The sequence below is a fragment of the Eleginops maclovinus genome, chromosome 14, assembly GCF_036324505.1.
Source record: "Eleginops maclovinus isolate JMC-PN-2008 ecotype Puerto Natales chromosome 14, JC_Emac_rtc_rv5, whole genome shotgun sequence".
NCBI lineage: Eukaryota > Metazoa > Chordata > Actinopteri > Perciformes > Eleginopidae > Eleginops > Eleginops maclovinus.
Window position 1 is genome coordinate 10,768,922 of NC_086362.1, and position 14,234 is coordinate 10,783,155.

Sequence of the window (14,234 nt, forward strand, 5' to 3'; positions counted from 1 at the left end):
TCCCATTTAGCCCCGTAGCGGCGCGCGATGATTCAAACGGTTGTCATCCCTCCGTAATGATGATCCATCCGCGGCTATTACCAGCCCATGGTTCCTCACTTACAAAGCTGATTGTTTGACATGTGAAACATACATCAGCATAATCTGCCCCATAATTCAGTTGCCCACAGCAAATTGTAAAGGGGGGGGGGGGGGGGTGCAGGGAAGATTAAAAGAAAAAGCAGATTGCAACAAATACAAGAGAGAAAGGAGACGTATGAAAAAATCTAACAGAGTTGCTTGAGATTGAGATGACAGAACGTAAAGCAAAGACCAAACCATAGAAATATGTTCGATCTGGAACACCTCGTGATTCATTTCCCTGTCAATTCCCTGTCCCCCTAACTTTACCACAGTGATTGGTGTAGATTGTTAAATTTCAAATATACCCTTGCATGTAACAGGATGTGGTATATCATTAAAATATGATTAAATAAACTCTGAACAAAATAGTTACTATGCCCAGACATAACCAAGAAAGCAGAAGATAAAAAGTTGTGTAATCATGTCCTTTAAGTCCTATTATTTACTAATGCAACACTTAACTCTGATGGTTAAAGTGGATTATTACAGTGGCCAACAGGGGCAAATGCACTGCACCTCCATCAGGAGAAACTTTCAAAAACAGTGCAAATTTAAAAACACAAATGTGCCAAAACAGAAATAATTATCTTAACCAACTTGAAAACACATGTGCAGGGTTTACTGAAAACGAAACACGGCAAATGGAAAATGCTGCAAGAAGCTCAAAACACAATGGAAACCAGGGGACACTAAAAAGTGACCAACACAGCTGGGACCGGAGCACACAGAGCACTGGTTAAAATTGTGGGACTATAAGGTTAGCCAACTGTCACCTTTGGCATGTTTCAATGCGTTTTTCCAATGGAAATGATTTTGGCCGTTGTAACATGCTCGCACCTTTTGGCCTCCGCCGTAGATGGAGGACCTAAAAACTTCACTTATGCAAAATGTTTGAAAGTAAAATTGTGTTTTTTTCCACTCTGTGTCTCATTTTCAATTAGCAGATGAATGCTAGGCTCTCTATGCATTCATATACCTGCTATAATAATATGAAGAACTTGATTTAGGAGGCAGAAAAGTATATATAGAACTTCCTGAAGTGCTGGGTATGTGGTAAGTTTCCCTTTCGAACTAAATCCCTATGCAGTTAGATACAATGCTTAACTATCAATGCAAATGTTACTTTGAAGTTGCAACAAACATTATTACCTTCATAAGTAAAAATGCAACTCGAGCGCCCACCTCTTCCTTTGTGTCGTAAATCAAGCCTTCATTCTCTGAAAAGATTGTGACCCCGAGGCAGTCAGAATTGCATCGTGGAAGCGAGTCTTATAGAGAAGCAATCCAAGCACTCACGGTGTCATTACTCTGCGACCATTACATGGTGCAATCAACGTTTACTTCATAATTATAAGTTAAAATGCAAAAAAAGTCTATTGCCGCTTTAATATTGCATCGTTAAAAGAGGCGAATCCACTGCAGCGAGGTGGGAACTAAATAATGGCATCAATGTGTAGAACTACTTGTAAAATAAATATATAACGAGTAGACCCTGGGCATAAACTCAAGAGTATTTATTACATTGTGAGGGTGTGGGATTTGTAATTAATGACGTGAAGTATACCTGGATTGAGGATATGAGAGGACATGCTTTTTTAAAAACAGTACATATAGCACGTGTTGGTGTTCATCCCTTACTTGGAATCTTTTCTTCCAGGAATAAGGCTAATTAAAGATATTATCTATTGCGGGATACATGAGTTTTTCACAAGTTGCTGTCGGTGTGAATCCATAGGAGGAGACGGGTGGGAAAATAGATGAGAAGATAATTAGAAGAAGACAAGAAAAAAAAGGTGATAGAGCATCGAGGCCACGGACAAACAGAGGAGAAACAACGTCTGGGGAGCGATGAGATAGAATACAAGCCTGTGTTAAGGTGTGTGTGTCCCACCTGTGTGTGTGTGAGGCTGGCCAGCTGAGGTGCTAATCCCCTCTCGGAAAATAGTGTCCTCTTTTTCAAAGTCACACTCCATCCCGCCCAGCACACACACTTAAAGACACTACAGTCCCCCTTTCTCTCCCGGAGTCAAGAGGACTCATCAATTCTGCCGGGGGTCGCTATGGCGACTTGCGAGTGTGTACGGGAGAGTTGTTCAACCTGTGTGTCTTAATATCTTCTCTCGTTTTTGCACCGTTGTCTGGCGGTTAGGACCGCGCACACCGACAGGACTTCCTGCTGAAGGCATTTTAACACACTCCCTGAATACCACGTTTTTACACGGTAACAGTGTGTGAGTGTGACACGTTTCGAGCAGGATCTATAAAAGCCTGTGTGTGTTAAATGCACAATTGTACGCTGGATGAATGTCTGCTCTGGTGCACATTCAGAAGCGGCTCTGCAGGTTTTATTTTTAGCATCACAGGCAAATGCGGCCCCTCTCTTCCCTCCCCCCCTGCTCTCTGCCCTCTCCCTCTCATCTCTCTCCCACTGTCACTTCTCTCATCTCTCAGTGTGTGTGTGGCCACAGCGTGCATACAGTATCGGTGTCGACATAAGTGCTGCAGCTCCAAAAAAAAAAGAGAGAGAGAAAAAAACGGAAAATGCTCCGAGCTTTGTACGCCGCTGTTCCACCTCTCTGCTCTCATCATCATTGTTAATGTCTGAAAGAATGCCTAGTCTCACTTTCATCTCTCTCTTTGTCCCGCTCTTGTTCAGCCTCCCCGACACTTGCATTGGCGGGCGTAGGCAGGGGGGGTCTGAAAAGCTCAATGGGGTGGAGGTGACGTACGTACTGTAAGCATGTCTGTCGCTAAGCCAGTCGAGGCAAGGTCAAGTGCTCAGTGGCCCGGCGAAGCTTTTCATTACATACACCCCCCCCCCCCCCCACACACACACACACACACACACACACACACAGCCACCATGTCTGCTGCTGCTGCTGCTGGAGAAACCCATCTGTGGGTGCAGACAGGTAAATTTCAACATTAGCATACGGACAGGCTATGTGAGTGATTCAATGGAGGTTAGCATTAGTGTAGCGCTGGCATTTAAATAAGGGGAGTGAGAGGAGACGGAGAGATCACGTCTCTCAATCACTAACATGGAAAGAAGATTGAGACGGTTGATTTCTCTGCCCCGACCGCCATTAATGCCGTTCCTGTCTCTGAGCTCTGTTTTCTTATGTGCTTTTTCTTAAAAAGGACAATGCATGAGTGCAGATACTAGAGAGTGTGGAATATATTTACAGTTTGCATATCACATTTAGCGTTACTAAATATAACTCAGAAAGCTGGGAGCTCTTACAATAATTAAAGAGGTCACATTATGATTTTGGGGGTTTTCCCTTTCCTGTAGTGTGTTTTTGTGCATTTACATGGTCTGCAAACGCCTGCATTGGACTCCTTTGTGTACTTCCCTAACATAGTGATATCACTACGTACCACATGCGTCTATTGGCTAGCACTCCAACACATTAATCATGATAGGATAAGGGGCGCGACATCTCTGAGCAGGTTTAACAACCACAGAGCACAGCCAGCTAACCAATCAAAGCATGAGAAAACCTTAAAGCATTGAGACTTGTCCCAGTAGAGACACTTAATACAAATATGAACCTGAAAATGATAAGAATAGCTCCTGTAAAAGGGAAGAAAAGAGATCAGGGTTGAATGATTGGACAAATATATTGATGAGTTTATTTTACGTTAGGACAGAAACTGTGTATAGAGAGGACATATTTTGACATTGAACTCTATGAATTGAGGGTTTATTTTGACCAAATGAGAGTTTGTTATATCGTGGGAACAGTAAAAGAATAAAGTTTGTTTTCAATGCTCCACCGCTTCAAAAATTGACAAAGTATAAGTGATTCGGTGGAGTTCCCCTAAATCAAATGTTATAGGGTAACAACTTCAATCTTAATGCTTCTCAAATACACGTTGTGTCTTTCTCAAATATTGTTTCCCTCTCTAGCTAAAAAGTATTTCCATGCATAGGAGATCCTTTTGAGGATGACTCGGTGCTTGAAGATTTCACGTTCATAACTTTGTCGTTTACAACCCGTTGCTTCCAGAGTCCATGTTTTAAAAAGCAGTGTTAGGTTTTAATTAGCAGCAGTGCATTCAAATTAACTCCAGCTGTAATCATTTATATGATGAGGCATAATAAATACCTGGCTCAACTGAAAACATACGGAAATGTAAAACTAACTTCTGGAAGGCTCGGTAAACCTTGTCCACTGATTGAAGCGTGTACAGCCTCCGCGAGGGGTGTGAACCTCTAGAGATTGTGGGTAATCTTGTGCAAAGGTAACCACTTCTGTCTGGTGGGGCTTGCAAACATTGAGTTTCACATGACCACGTCCTGTATCAATATTTCCTGCATTCCCCCATTCCAAATCAGCATGTCCGATTGCTGAAGCAAGAACACAAACACAGCCAGGGAAGCAGCACACATTGATATGCATGAATGCACTCGGCTGCATGTGCTACTAAAACACACACACACACACACACACACACACACACACACAAACACACATATATACTGGCTTCTCTGTATATGTCTCTCTGTCAAAGTTAAACACCATCCATCATACGGGATGCATGGTGCGAAAGATTACTCACATTTCTCCCAATTATGGCCAAATTGCACTGGATGGCTTTCATATTCCGGGGGAGCGGCGGCGTTCTCTTTGCATACAAATGACAAAGTCTCCCTCTCAATTTGATTTCTCCTTGACTCAAAGAATGCGATCAGAGTCTCGCGGATAGGAAAGATGATGATGCGAAACATGCCACCCGACTAGCGAAGAGAGAGATGAAAGATAAAGGGATAAATCAGTCCTACCTACCGCATCCAGAGACATGTAATCATCTGAGAGAGTTTTAAACAAAGTCAAAGGAACTTGGAGTAAAACTAAACTTCTGTGACTAATCCACTCACTTGGATTCCCTCTGATTATTTTTGTCCATCTGAAAAACCTGCATATGAAGCTTGAACTGGGATAAAAAGAGTAATCTAAGAAGAAAAACAGTTGACGTCTAATGCTAAAGAACATTTGTGGTAATTAGGAAGTGTCACACATGTCATATGATCAAAGATCTGATGATAAACATAACAAAGACCATGCAGCTAGTTTTTATGACTCAAAGGAACATTTCCTTTCATCACAATTTATTATTTCCATGATAACACTGCACAAAGTAGTTCCTAGATATGTGAACTCAGGCACACGGATAAAAAAAGGTAGCATTAATAAAAACAATTCCTAAACAAGCCAACTCCTGAGCCTGATAATGAAACCCCCTCAATTGGAGGTGATAATAACTCCAAAATTCCACCAAAAACGGTGTTTTTTATTTCAAATTATTCTGGTTGAAATGGTTATTCTCTGAAACGTGGGTGTGTTCCCAGATCAATATTAACATTAACATGGTGAAAGACATTTTTACAAAGGAAAAAAACACTTTCTACCACTGCTCAGCACTGAGAAATAAAGGCAACACGCTCCTGACAGCTTCATGGATCTCTGATCATAGTCAAATTTGAAATTGCAGACCCAAAACACTTTAGGTAATTGCCTGCAAATGAAAATCTGTTATCGTTGTAAAGTCTGTGTAAGTGCCTCCGAAAAGACAACACTGTTGTTTCTTTAAAAACAAAATGCGAGGCAGCCGATTATGAAACGGCTTCCAGCGGCCCACTCTCTCCCCGGCTAATGAAATATCTAATGCACTTAGGTTCCTTTAGTTAGCACCTGCCTCCTTAGAGGCATGTTCCTCCTCTCAGAGCTAAATTACTCGGTCTCAATGGAGCGAGACAGAGTGCGGTGAGTAACAAAGAGGGGGAGTCAAGTGTATTTTCATGAAAAGGATGACAAGCTCGTGCTGGAGGTGACAGATGAAGCAGTTTCTTCCTCACAGCGACCGGGGGAGACAGTATACTTACAGCGCTCGGCCTCTAAAAGCCACCTTTTCAAATCTCTCATCTTTGCTGGTAGTGGAAGCTCAAAAGTGCATCGTAACCGTGCCTTCCTCTAGCAAAACACTCTGTAAAGGCATTTTTACAATCCTCGCTCTTTGTGGAATGAATTACACAGCTTTAGAAATAGACGTAGACAGGTTGGAGGCGAGGGCGTGCAGTTAAAATGAAGAATTGTGAGGTTCTGGGTCAGTAAAAATGCCAGATCTGTATCTGATTTGCATGCTTGTTGCTGTCTCTGCGTTCCCTCTCATAAAGACCCTTCTAGTAGAGTTACTGGCAAATATGCAGGACTCAGAGGCAGAATAAATAAGACCATAAATATATTTTAAGTGTAAGGGTGTAAATATGTGCATGTTGACCTGACAGATAAATAGAGACACAGAACTCCCCCTGCTTGTAAAAAGTCAACTTCATTTTGTGACCTTTATCTAGTAAATTGAAAAGGGATGTATTTAATTGATGTATAGAAAAACATGTCAAACTAATTTATATAACCATAAACGGAGAGAAAATGTTGAGTTTTGGTCTTTTTCAGACCTTTCATTTACATTTCTGAAGAGACCCCTATTATGCTTTCGGGGGTGTTCTCTTTCCTGTAGTGTGTTGTATAGCTTTTACTGCAAAGGCTAAAATCCCAGATCGAGTTTCTCTCGGCTCACAGCAGAGCCGGCCAGCTAACCAATCAGAGCAGTCTGAGCTCTGGTTTCAGACAGAGGGTGAAAAGAGGTGCTGCAGCACAGGCAGTATGAGAAAAATAAAGAGCCTTTTGAACATAAAAGAATGGAGACATGTCCCAGTGAGGCACAAAATACAATTCTGAAAATGAACATAATAGGGCACCTTTAACTGTGTAATCTTTGAAAAAAGATAAGGTTTTATCGACAAAGACAACAATCTGATAAGATCTTCTAAAACAGCAGTGACAAATGTGTCAAACAAATTAAACGCCTCTTATAAATTTAAACTCAAGATGTGCTGTTTTCTTTGTGCGAGAATATAAGTGACAGATGAATACAGTGCTTTTTGAGTGTGTGTGTGGGGGGGGGGGGTGGTTGGTGATGTGATGGTTTGCAGCACTTTCATGCAACATTCAAAAAAAGCGCATAATTACACAATCAGAGTGTTGGGACTGGAATAATCAACAAAAGGAATCCATAAGAAAGTGAGCGCTTGTGATCAACGCCAGCACCGCTTGTCATTAGATTGATGAATTCTATTGATGCCATCCATCAACGACTAATCAAGAAGAGTCTGCCGAGGAGAAATCGACTCGAATGTGTGCGCCGATGATTGAGGGCAAAGGGCAAAATTAGAAGATGTGCGGTTTTCGTTTCCGAACACTTACCGAGCACACCGAGTCGGTAGTTCATGGTGACCACGATGACGTTGCCGTAGGCAGCAAGGACGCTGGCGTCAAACATGTTCCCGGTGCCTTCCATGTAGGAGCCTCCGTGGATGAACAGCATCACCGGCTTCTTCCTTCGGTCACGAATATCTAAGCGGAGGAGAAATAAACAAGTCAATAACCATATTTACTCTTCTCATATTCTTTTTGGTCACATATTGTGTTGGACTATAATAAACAGAACAAACTGAAAATTGCTCGGCGGGATGAAAATACACTTCTATATCAGAGCAACTCCCTGCAGCTGGATGTCAGCTCAAGGCAATTTAGATTCCAGCAATAACAAGAGTGATCTCATCCAATGTTTCCTGGTGATTAAAGCAATAATGCTGGAAGAAAAACACCGGGTGGGGTAGCATATTGCAGCTTAACCTGTCTATCAAGCTTCTGACAGCCTTTATTGTACACTGAAGCTAGGGCTGACTAAAACACTGCGCACAAGGAGACACATGTGCGATGGATTCCATCCGTGAAAGGGGATTTACTTATCAAATCACAATAATGAAAGCAGACTTGGGTAATTATAGCTGATCAGAATCAGAAACAGGTTTATTGCCAAGTACACATACGAAGGATTTGTCTAGGTGTATATTGTGCATCAGGGTCAAGTCACGTCCGGTCAAAATTAAGGCTTTAATTACTTTCCGGTGAAAATACTGCATTAGAGCGGAAAATACAAGTTTATCCAAGCTGTTGAGTCATATATTGCACCTCAAACAACCAATAAATCGCAGTTTCTTTACTCCCTCTACAGAAAAAAGGACAGTAAAAGAATCATCCAAAATAAAACTATTATTAGAGTCTATTGTGACAAAATAATCTGAATAATAAAATAAAAATATTGAATATTCTTATGAAAAGTGGAAAGCTGTGCAGATATTAAGAGAGGTAGCTTGTGAACAAAAATGCAAAATACAATAATGTGTAAATGTGAGGAAACACGCAACTGGCCAGATCAAGCGCAATATACAGGTACAAAATATCAGCGTCAATATGTCATGAGGAGCGTTATTAGGAAGGAAGAGCCTGAAGAACATTCTGTGAAACCGACAGATAACAAAAGGCCACCACTCTTAATGTATCTTGTCTGCTGTGAATTTACATAATTTCCTCGTTTTATTTTGCACATTGGAATCCCAAAAATGCAAATGGCAACTCACCCTGAGCTGCAGACTCCGTAATATCAACCTTTTTCTAGGTCAATTACCCTGTGGGGAATCTCTGGAGAACTGCCATCGTTCTCGCACTGGCTAAAGGATCCTACTTTGAGGTTTAAAAATGGAAGGGTAACTAACAGGTTCCATGTGAAAGTCATTTAGAAAACTTGACACAAAGTTTAGGGATGGCTTTATTGAAAAACTGTCTAGCAAGTAACAATGCTGATGACTCTATCATCGACTCATTTTAGAGAACATTATGTTTCTCCTGTGGTGGAAAAAACAGTATGCCCTGGCAAAAGTGAACAAAATAAAAGCAGCTTCAGTTCTAATTAATGATGCTGAAAGGCTGAAGGGACTATATCCTTCTTTCTATTTTATTTTTGACAGTCATTTTAACTTATTTTAATTTTGTTGTAGGTTGAACCGTGCAAATATATACCTCCACACTACAGACACACTTGTTGCACACAGTAAGTCAATGCTTCACGTTGCATGTGCATAACTAATTCATCTGCAGAAATAATTCTTTGTCCAAGACCAAAGTGGACATTCCTCCTGAAGCCTTCATTGGCCGATAACCATGACATGCTTAAATAGTTGTGCCTCACAAGATGTAATCCAAAAGTGAGTCTCAGATTGTTAATTATCTTAAAATAGCTTTAGATTTAACTTAAAATTGGCTTGATTGTCATCTGTTCTGTCCTTGATTTACTGGGGTTACTTTGATTATTACTGAGGGAGTGTTTAGTTAAATGGAATCGCTAAATGATGTCAAATCCTAGCATCATTCTTTCAAAATGCATGCAGAAAGTATCAAGTGAATGTCAACGTCAGATACTATAACATACGGCTGGTACTGCGGCGCTGTGTTCATGGTCCCTGATGGGCCCTCGTTGGCCTTTGAACCTAGTCCCCAGCTGACAGAGAGCAACGATACTCCTGCCTGCCAGGGGCCCCGCGGTAGCATATGGCTCACAAGTCTTAGAACTGTGGCACAGTGACAGCCCTCAGTGTGTGTGTGTGTGTGTGTGTGTGTGTGTGTGTGTGTGGCCTTGGGATATGAAATAGCAGTAGTGCAGAACAACCACATAAATAACCACTACAGCATCTGTTAGAAGGGAAGAGAGATGAGAGGGTGTCTGGCTCCCTGAGAAACCTGCTTTCATACACACACACACACACACACACACACACACACACACACACACACACAAATAAAAATACATGTGTAATACCTGCTAAAACATGCATCAAATGTTTCACATGGTACACACACACACTAAAGCTCCAGTGACTCGGGCTATCACAGACAAACAGTCACACTCATACACAACTGAAGCTGAGACTGGTGCGTCAGTCGGGAGGGAGAAATTTACAGGCAGCTGCAATGGAGAGTCGCTATGGCAACTGCTTCTTCTCCTCCACCTCTCCTCTCTGTCTCTCTGACTGTTACCGTGGCAACATATTGCTCTTGTTCATCTCTAACCCCGTGGTGCCCTTCGCCACGTCGCTACCTGAATGTCATTTCATTAGAGGGGAATGACCACATACACACTTTCCATCACACACACATATCTGCATCAGGAGATGAAGAGTGACAGCCGTTGGCATCATGGGAGACAGAATGCAGATGCACTTGATGTACACAACCGCATAAGACACCAACACACACACACACACACACACACACACAATGAGGCTGTCACAGTTGACCTGTAGACTGTGTGCATGAATCAGTAACGGGGCGAATTGTTCTGGCACAGTGACAGGAAGGAGTGAGGCTCTCCGGCTAAGAGCTTCCCTCTGGCGCTCCTCCTGTCTCAGGCCTTCCATTTCTGTCTGCCTCTGGCTTTGTTGCCTTTTCTACAGAAAGAAAAGTTCTGAATGTCACAGAGTGGTCCCATCCTCAGAATTCAAACAGCTGCCATGTGGGATGAACTGCTCTTCAAGTATATTATGTAACATTTCTACATTAAAATGTCAAAAACTCGACCTGAACTCTTGGATATTAGGTTGAATTGTATAATAACATTACGATTAAGGTTGTCAAACCCTGGAAAATATGTTATTTTTGCAAGAGTTCCATCTCATCTGGTTATTTCTTTGTGAGGTAGCATTGTGGTTTTCTGCCTGAAGCTGTTATAAATTGAATTTTTACATTTTTACAATAAACAGTTTGGATCTTAGTAGTTTTTTAACATACATGTAGTTCTAATGGAGGATTTTTTTTATCCATTGGATGTCTGGATCTTAAGTTATCAGAGAAAAAAGCTGACAAATTTTAACAGCAGCCCAACAGCATTGGAGAAATCATATTATTTTATGCAACACTAGCTAATTTAATTTGCTTTTTTAATTAGTTTTTTTGTTAAGGTTTTCATCACTTGATATATTTGTTTTGGACAGTGGGAACCTCTGCTGATAATTTGTCTCCAATTCTGAGCCAGAGAAGCTCACTGCAATAAATCGATGCCAGTCTCTTTTTATTGTTTTGTTTGAGAGAAATGACATACTGTTATTTTAAAGCTTACGAAAACAGAGCCACCAAGTCAGCCATCATCTATCCTTTAAAAATATGGAAATGTTATGCAGTGAGGTGCTTCAGAACCTAATCACATCATCAGCTCTACTCGGAGAACCTGTGGTATTTGTATAATAATTCCATAATTTGCTTTGCATTAGTCATTTAGTTCGACACACACACAGAACAGGTGCTGAATGACAACATTGCATACCGTGTACTGTTCCATGGAGACAGTTGGGGACAGCAACCAGAAAATATATGCAAAGCCTCAACAAATCCCTGACATCCTATACTAGATTATCGGCAGATGGTCAATATTACCACATACAGACGAGATGGTGCTGGGGAAGGAGCGACTTACTCATAGTGACATGACATGGCAAGCTCTGATTCATGTTGAAGTGGTTACTATGTCTGACTAAAGGAACAGCAGAAGTTCAGCAACAGGTCAGCCTCACCAAAAGACACTCTTACTTTGCTTTTCGAATGAGGACTGGCTATACCTCGGAAATCAGATATCATCAAGTTGAATAAATACCTCGATATTGATATTGCACTGATTTTGTAAGCTTGACTGTAGATGCTTTTAGAAAATGTTTACATAATGAGAATTTAAATTTTTGATGGAACGACTTATGGTGCGTTCACACCGAATGTTCACACTCTAATCGCTCGACTTTCAAGGTGGCCTGCAGTTGTTTACGCATGTCATTCAAACAAGACGCGCTGGCAAGGGGGCGGGCTATCAGTATATCATGGTAGATACCAACTACAATAAATTGAACATATTTTACCATGATTTAACTGCAATTCACTTTTCAAAATCATGTCGAAAGAATAACATACTGATAGTGGTTTGTGTGAACACAAGAAGGCAGAAGAAACCCTTTTAAAATGCACATTTTCTGAATGGAGATCCATCTATCAGGCTAAGCTATCATGTAGCTGCTCCAACCACACTCACACCAACGTCAAACAGAGATAAATAAAGCATTCGCCATGCCATAAACAGACTGTGGTTTGTACATGTTTAACTTTTCTCCAGTTTCCGAACAGCTATGAGGAGCCGTGACCTCTGTGTGCTAACAGCTAACGGCTGACGTTTTGGTTTTCCTGATTCAACGTATGTGACGGAATGACGATATCTACTCTAACTTCATAATATCCATATACTGCCAGCTCTAATTTGGAAAAAAAGCAATAACAAAGAACAAATAAAATGTGAATTACTACCGACAAGGATTACTGAAAGACAGTGTTCCTTACTCTAAACCAGCACTGCAAGAAGGGAACCATGATTAACTGGAAACCAATATTGTAAAGGTGAACAAAATAGAAAAAAACAGACAATGCCACTGAAAAAATAAAAAAAAGAAATCAACAAACAACAAGAAAGACAAAGCAAGATGGCAGAGAGCAGCTGAGGGCTGGTACCCCGAGGAGCTTAGCACGGCTGCTGATCCTGTCAAGCAGAACGGAGACAATGAGACGATTAGGCCTTAACTTGTGTTGGAGTGTTCCAGTTTAGCTCACCGCCCACCGTGGCACTCGGAGACGCCACCCCGCGGTCCCCTGATGAGACGCGGCCCTTAGCTTCCACCGCATTATCAAGCGACTGATTAGTCACGGCGATAGAGCGCGGTCCGCTGCGCCCATACGTCACTGTCTGCTGTTGATTTTATGGGAAATTACGTTTGCTGTCAGTAAACACTCAGAGCCAGCAGAAGAGGAGGATGATTGATATGCTCTTAAGAGGCACGGCTGAACTTCATGGAGTAACAGGAAGGATAACAGATGAAAAGACTTAGATTGTAAAGTCTTTGTTAATATCGTTCTTGATGTTGTATCATTTCAGGGTAATATGGATGTTAAAATTTGACTGGATACAGTTTTGAAGGCAGGACACATTCATTCCAATAAAAGTTTCTCAGTGGGGTATGAATCCAAAATGACACAGGGTCAATGAGCCTAGACGTTCCCTGGATCTCCGGCCGATATTTCGCATCCATTGGGCTGACAGAGCATGCACACTTGGGTTCTGATAGATTTTTTAGGAGAACTGGATCCACCTATGGAGGCGGGACCTCGTTCATACCTACGAAAGCTGCTCACATTAAGCCTAAATGGCCTTACTGTAGATACAAAAATTACCCTGAGTCTCGCTTTCCTATATCCAAGCCTCTGATCCACATTCAGATGAACAGAGAGGGGAAATAACTCTAGATTCGACTTTTAGCACAGTTTACAATTTTGAGGACCTAATGACTTAATGCAGGCTATTAAAATGTTTGTACCGTGAAGTGAGTTCACATTAAAGACTAAGATATGCTGATTTCCAGACAGCTCTCTCCAAATGACAGTCAATGGGAAATTGTCTTTTTGGGACCCAATGACATCACAGACTGACGGAAGCAAAGTACCATCGCTTAGGCGACTACGGAAATGTGTTACAATGCTCGCCCCACTTCCTGGGGGCTTGAATCCATTAATTTTTTCCGTCTCCACTTATCGACTGAGCCAATACCATACAACAATTTGCATCAATGGCTGGCACACATCCCATGGCCTTGGTTTGGCCACTAAAAACAAATTGCTTCAATGGTTGACTCAGGTTCCTGGAGGACTTGGGTTTTCCCTAGGCCCCGCCTCCAATTTGCTTCCTCAGGCAAATAAATCAAGAGGAAAAAGCTGGATTCAGGATGTCATCATTTAAATAAAGGGCATTCAAGTGTTCGTACTGGGTAGTTTATTTGCCTGAAAATAAATGAAAGGCTGATGCATCAGCTCCCTTCCTAGGGACTTTAACCTACAGCCCACATCCTCTCCTGTTCCTCACTGTAGATGGAAAAAAGCATTTGACTTAACAAAAAACAGAGTGTGGGAGCCTGCCGAGATATCATCTTCCCATACGTTAAACTGAGAGATGGAACCCTCTCTTTACACAGAGCCATAATTAAAAAAGATATTGAATCCCATCATGGTGAAACGACAACTCAACGCAGAATTTCATACCTCCTCAAAATTAGCATTTTCATTTCTCCTACATATCCTCGACTCAAGTGCATTTACCTACCTTTCTATTGTCATTGCCGTTAT

General features: G+C 41.5%; 1 protein-coding gene across 1 annotated transcript in view; it reads right to left on the reverse strand.

The window, feature by feature from the left end:
* nlgn2a (neuroligin 2a) overlaps positions 1 to 14,234 on the reverse strand; it is a 168,654-nt gene that overhangs the window by 46,199 nt on the left and 108,221 nt on the right. The window contains exon 4 of the mRNA XM_063900657.1: positions 7,395 to 7,544. Within this exon, the coding sequence (XP_063756727.1) occupies positions 7,395 to 7,544 (150 nt within the window). The remainder of the gene's footprint in view (positions 1 to 7,394; positions 7,545 to 14,234) is intronic.